A 5972-nucleotide genomic window follows, 5' to 3' on the forward strand; every position below is an offset into this window, starting at 1 on the left:
TAAATAGTGCAAACTTATATATGTTTATTAGCAATATAAAATATATATATTATCACTACTCAAATATAACTACACTATAATTTGAAATATTAGGCATGTGCATAGCACTGGCATACGCCATCTAGTCAGTAATAGAAATCCGTGTCAAACTAAATCATGCTCTTTATTATTCGAGAACATGGCTAGTTCCAGAGGTGTCTTTTGATTCCAAGAGATGTGCAAAAGCTAAAAAGAGAACCACAGAAGCATATATATAAAATTCAATTCTCGTAGTTCATGAGTCAAAAGTATAGAATAAGTGATATGACCGAAGTCACATCATATGAATCATATGTTGTGTGTTGCTTATTGGACTAACGCAATTCAAAAGGCTGCTATATTCTTGGAGGCCTCCGAACCATCAAATTCCATTGTATAAGTTGCTAGTATTAGTGAGTCCATTTGTCAGACCATATTTGTTTCCTTGTAACGTTTGAATACCTCCAGCCATAGACTAGCTTAATTATTTGTCAAATTTCGTGATTTGTTTATTGTTTTAAGAGCAAATCATCTTAAGTAATCTCGAACTGAAGTCTCACGAGCAATTTAATTAAGAGCTTTCTTGACAGCATATTCAGTCAACAACTATTATCTCCGGGATGGATCCGTCCATGACAGGTACCAGCAGCGACGTCCCACTGCTTTCGCCACAAAATTCTCCGACTGGGGTGAACCAATGGACGGTATGGAGGGCGGTGTTCAACGTGTCAACCACTATAATTGGTGCAGGAATTATGTCAATCCCAGCAACACTGAAGGTCTTAGGTGTTATTCCTGCATTCTTGATGATTGTTCTGATTGCTTTATTAGTGGACATAACGGTAAATTTCATGTTGAGGGCCACGTATGCTGGTGAGACGACGACGTACGCTGGATTGATGAAAGAGCACTTTGGAAAGATTGGTTCTTTGGCAGTACAAATTTGTGTAATGATCACGACTCTTGGTTGCTTGATCATGTACCTCATTATTATTGGTATGTTTAATTCTTTAGTTTCTTGTTTAATGCTTCTCATTTGCAATGTTCAGACTTCAGGACAGAACAAGTAATAGTAGTTTGGTTTTTCATCAACTTCTAGATTCAAAACTTGTTAAGATCAAATTAGTGAAAAAAGAGTGAATAATTTGCTATGCTGAATTATTTTGAGATTCTACTTACGTAACGGCTTCTCTCACTCTGATTAATCCACTAATTGATTATTTAATGATTTGCTCAAGGGAATTTTTTTTGAAATTTTTATCTTTTAAAGATGAAAAATATGATCTCTGTTTATGTGCAGAAAGAATCTGCATACTTGTGCGATAACCTGAAAACAACTTTGCTGTATTGAGATTCTGTATCTAAATTCAGGTTAGAATTTACTAGACTTCTCTTGTAACGCCTCTTTACATGATTCGAAAGCAGAGACGAATCCAGAATTTGAAGTTTATGGGTTCTTAAAATAATCTCAATTAATTTACAATGATAATTGAGTTCACAATCAAATACGTTTTTAATGAAATCTTTAGTACGAATGCAGAGTATGAGCAAAAGCTACTGGTTCGTGGAAACACCTAAGCCTTGGATCCGCCCGTCCAAAAGTTATCTTTACCTTCTGGAAAGGGGAGAAAAAAAAAACTACTGTAATTGGGAAGTAAAAGGAAAAGGAAGAATATCTATTCTTTCCTATATCCAGCTGAAAAGAAGGAAGCAATGTAGAAGTGCGAATTGTAATTTGACACGTACTAGATTCAACTAAATATTGTTCGTGGTCGACATATTTCACTGGAGTACATTATTTCCTGACTTCTGATCCGACAACTATCTTATGCATGACGACAGTAGACAGTCTTGATAGCTGAATAGTGATTGATTCTACTAGTCCGAATATTTCCTTTTTGTTAATTTCTATGATCAGGAGACGTCTTTTCTGGAAAAGGAGATCACCTTGGCGTTCTTCAAGAATGGTTTGGGGTTCAGTGGTGGAATTCTCGTTATCTAACGATCCTATTCACTGTGTTGTTCGTTGTGCTTCCTCTAGTCCTGTACCGGCGTGTAGGTCAGTTCATTTTGTCCTCTGTTCTTGAAATTCTACCAGATTTATTGGGGCTATTTGATTTGTATTATTTAAACAAGTTAAAATATTCGCTAGTAGTTTTATTTGTGTTTCTATGGCTTATGTGTGCAGAATCATTATGGTTCAGTTCAGCAGTAGCAATTATCCTAGCAGTTGTATTTGTTGGTATATGTTCTGTAATGGCGTTCATTGCAATCGCAAAAGGGCAAATAGTAAGGCCAAGAATGGTACCGGAGTTGGATAGTACCTCTTCGTTCTTTAATCTCTTCACCGCCATCCCAGTCATCGTAACAGCTTTTGCGTTTCACTTCAATGGTAAAAGCTACATCCATTAGATACTTGATCGTTTTGTAGTCTTGATTTTTAATTTACTGACATATGCTACATAAAACTTGAATGCAGTTCACCCTATTGGAATTGAGCTCGGGAAACCGGGAGCTATGACCATTGCTGTCCAAATTTCACTAGTGATTTGTTCAGTCATCTATTTCTCAATTGGCATATTTGGGTACCTTCTCTTTGGAGATTCAATCGAAGCTGATATACTTGTAAATTTTGACAAGTCGTCCACTGGCGCTATAGCAATCAGCCCCATTCTAAATGATATCGTTCGTCTGAGCTATGCACTTCACCTAATGCTGGTATTCCCCCTCTTAAATTTCTCACTGAGAGCCAATATCGACGAACTCATATTCCCTAAGAAGGAATTACTGGCAGCTGATACCAAAAGATTCATGTGTCTTACGTTGATCTTGTTAGCCTTCTCATATATAGTAGCCATTGCTATACCATCCGTATGGTACATTTACCAGTTCATGGGATCAACTTCAAATGTTTGCCTTGCCTTCATATTCCCAGGTGCAATTGCTCTAAGGTCTCTCTCTTTCTTAATTCCCCTCAACCTTTACTAATCTGAATGATTTCTTTCTGTTTTTATGCTGAACATTTTATTTCTTATTTGGCAGAGATGTCCATGGCTTATCTTCAAGAAAAGACAAGATCATCGCAGTGGTCATGATTGTTCTAGCTGTTGTAACGAGCGTTATTACTATTGCTGTCAACATCTACAAGATGACTGGAAACAGTTTCTAAATTTGTATCATCTCGATTTGACATTTTCGATTTTCAGTGTTGTAAGCTTTTATATTTTTTTTTGTTGATGAGTTTCGATGCATTGTGGTGCAATAGATATATATAACTAGTGTCCATAATATCCCTGTGACCACAAAATTCAGCCAAATTCTCATGTCAGTAATATATATGGTCATATAAACCATATTACACTTCCCAACAACATATCCAGCTTTGTCAAGAATTTTCACATTACTCTTAAAGCACTGGGAGTAATCTATGATCACTGATATACAATAATACAAGAGAATGAGAGATGATCAAGAAAAAGAAGGAACTTACAACCGGATATACTTATTACTCTACCAAATTAAGTAGCAAAAAACTGATCTATATACATCCTTAAAAAAGGCAAAATTCCTATATTTCCAGGTCCTAGATGTGGATTTTGATACAAAAACCTGCCAATTTGTATAGCGTATGGAGATAAAACTCCTATCAATATATTATCAATATTGAGACGATAAATGCATAATCCACACCAGGATAAACTCTTAATTCAAAATTTTCTCTTCCTTTGAAGAAGCTTCCAAGTTTGAATCTCTCTTTCACCTGCATAATTGAAGCAAAACAAGAGTTATTCTGTAGAATTGACGCATAAGCCTCAGCACCAAAAAAAGAAAATCTCTAACAGGGAATTGAAGCTTAATAATTACTACTAGTAAAGTACCTCAGCGATTAAAGTGTCCCTTTTGTAAACTTTGAAAGACTGATTGGTGAAAGATCCCTTTACATGGAAATCACAGATCTCTCCAATGACATTGCTAGCCAAGAACACATCAAGTTGCATATTCATTTGAATTGTGCTTGATCTTTTAACTGTGTAGAGCACATCATTTCTGTCTGAACTCTCCCCACGATAAACTTTCCACGTATTACGCCATGAAAGTGTCTGTCGAACATTGAAAAATCACCTTATTTTCAGTTCATAATTTGCAATTTTTGAGATACTTCAATGCTAAATCATTTTACACAAAAGAATACGTTGCATCTTGTGGTGTTAAACTTGCAAGTAAGATATTTGAATTGTTTATTTACTAAATATAGAAAGAATCACTCTTTTTGGAATATGCCAAAAAAGAAAGTAAAACACCTAAATTGGGACGATTTTTTTTTTTCATACCTTTTCGCGCAGAGTAAGGAGGGGTAAACCAGCAGGATCAGTAATGATTCTCTTTTTCTTCCTTAGATGCCAAACTTTTCCATCACCTTGTAGAAGAGAATTCCCAGTATCACCCAACACATCTATGTCTATATGTGAGAGTCCAAGGACTTTCTTCTTCACAGTTAAGTTCACAAGGTAAGGGAAGCAAAAGCCATCCCCAACAATGGGAATCAGAGGAACTTCAAAATTTATCTCTGGTTTAAACATGTAAACACTATCAATTTAACAAGTCAAAAAACACTAGGAAACTTGGCTTATATTGGTTCATATAAGTGATAAAAACAAGTTAATTCCATTTAAAAGTAATAAAGAGGATGAGATCGCTATCAAAGAAACTTCCCTTCAAGTGTCTATAAATTGACCGTTGAATGTTCCCTTAAAAAAGAAGAAGAAGCCATTGTTACTTTATTAAACAAATAATTGTATGGGAACACGAGAAATTTCAGTCGGACGGTGGATCTTGGTCAACATGAATTTAGCTTTCAATTTGTACTACAGCATCCTCTGATAGATTTTTACTTACTTTTACGTACAAAAAAGTCTTAGCATTCACATTTGATGTAAAAAAACAGCATTAGAATAAGACATCTAAGCGGGAAAATGTAGCTTTACAGTTTTTGAAGACATAAAAATTCAGATTAGGAAAGAGGTTTTACAAAATTTACCAAGTATGCTTTTTCATTTTAGACGATGACACTAATTACTTTCATTTTATCTACTTAAATCTTGGTAGACCAAATTAATTTGATATATTTATTAGTGAGACACAGCAGGTATCATCATATCAAGGTACGTTAAAGTTGACCGCACACAACCATTATTACAAACTAATTATTGTGTTCGTATAAATTCAATTGCAAGTTCACTTATTGTCAAAATGACCCATGTGCCTTTGCAAATGAAAAGGAAAAGGGGAAGAAAATCAAGAGAAATTTCTCGAGACACGAAACAAGGCAATAGCTACAGCTTTCCTGGTACATGAATCATGATAAAAGCCCAATTATTTTATTAAAATTTTAAATTTACGTCACATTTTTCCAACAGCAAAATCGGGTCACCTAACTATAAGTCTTGATACGTTGACTATTGAAGTTTCTTATGATGATAGATACTCTTCTCATTTTATAATAAGTGTCACCTTAATCAAATTTTTTATTATCTTAGCCAATTTTTTTTTATCTCCTAATAAGTATCATCTTAAAAAATCTAGATATAAAATGACTAATTTTTTTCAATTATACCCTTAGATAAAACTAATAAGTTAAAGTAACATTTAAATGAAATGATGATTGAAAAAACCACGTAGTAACTTGGTATTGTTGGATTTCCAATGTCAAAAAGTTACTATTTGTGCATGCTCTAATCAAGAATAATCTATTTTTATTATATAGGGGTAGTTAGGTAAACTTCACATTACATTATTGATTTCTTAATATGCGTATTTTTAACTAAAGTTACACTTATTATGAGACAGGAAGAGTATTTAAATTTGTGTGATGAGGGGGTGGGGGTGGGGATGTAGGAGGGGGTGAGTGTGTTCACCCTAACCTCTTCGCAAAAAATTATATAGTATAGATAAGA

General features: G+C 34.5%; 2 protein-coding genes across 3 annotated transcripts; one reads left to right on the forward strand and one right to left on the reverse strand.

Moving 5' to 3' along the window:
* Positions 1–199: 199 nt before the first annotated feature.
* On the forward strand, positions 200–3269 carry LOC132611499 (amino acid transporter AVT6C-like). 2 transcript variants are annotated; one of them, XM_060325914.1, is made up of 5 exons: positions 200–1014; positions 1937–2077; positions 2207–2410; positions 2498–2953; positions 3061–3269. In XM_060325914.1, the coding sequence occupies exons 1-5, from the start codon at positions 639–641 to the stop codon at positions 3111–3113; spliced, it is 1230 nt and encodes a 409-aa protein (XP_060181897.1). In that variant the 5' UTR covers positions 200–638; the 3' UTR covers positions 3114–3269. The 2 variants fall into 2 exon arrangements, with proteins under 2 accessions (XP_060181897.1, XP_060181896.1); XM_060325913.1 differs by having other exon boundaries at positions 203–1014; positions 2498–2969.
* Positions 3270–3399: 130 nt separating this feature from the next.
* On the reverse strand, positions 3400–4767 carry LOC132611500 (protein LURP-one-related 14-like). Its single transcript, XM_060325915.1, has 3 exons — positions 4350–4767; positions 3897–4118; positions 3400–3778 (listed from the first exon to the last, which is right to left on the reverse strand). Exons 1-3 carry the CDS (start codon positions 4596–4598, stop codon positions 3665–3667), a joined length of 585 nt encoding a protein of 194 aa, XP_060181898.1. The 5' UTR covers positions 4599–4767; the 3' UTR covers positions 3400–3664.
* Positions 4768–5972: the final 1205 nt, after the last annotated feature.

The sequence above is a fragment of the Lycium barbarum genome, chromosome 9 (assembly GCF_019175385.1).
Source record: "Lycium barbarum isolate Lr01 chromosome 9, ASM1917538v2, whole genome shotgun sequence".
Taxonomy (NCBI): domain Eukaryota; kingdom Viridiplantae; phylum Streptophyta; class Magnoliopsida; order Solanales; family Solanaceae; genus Lycium; species Lycium barbarum.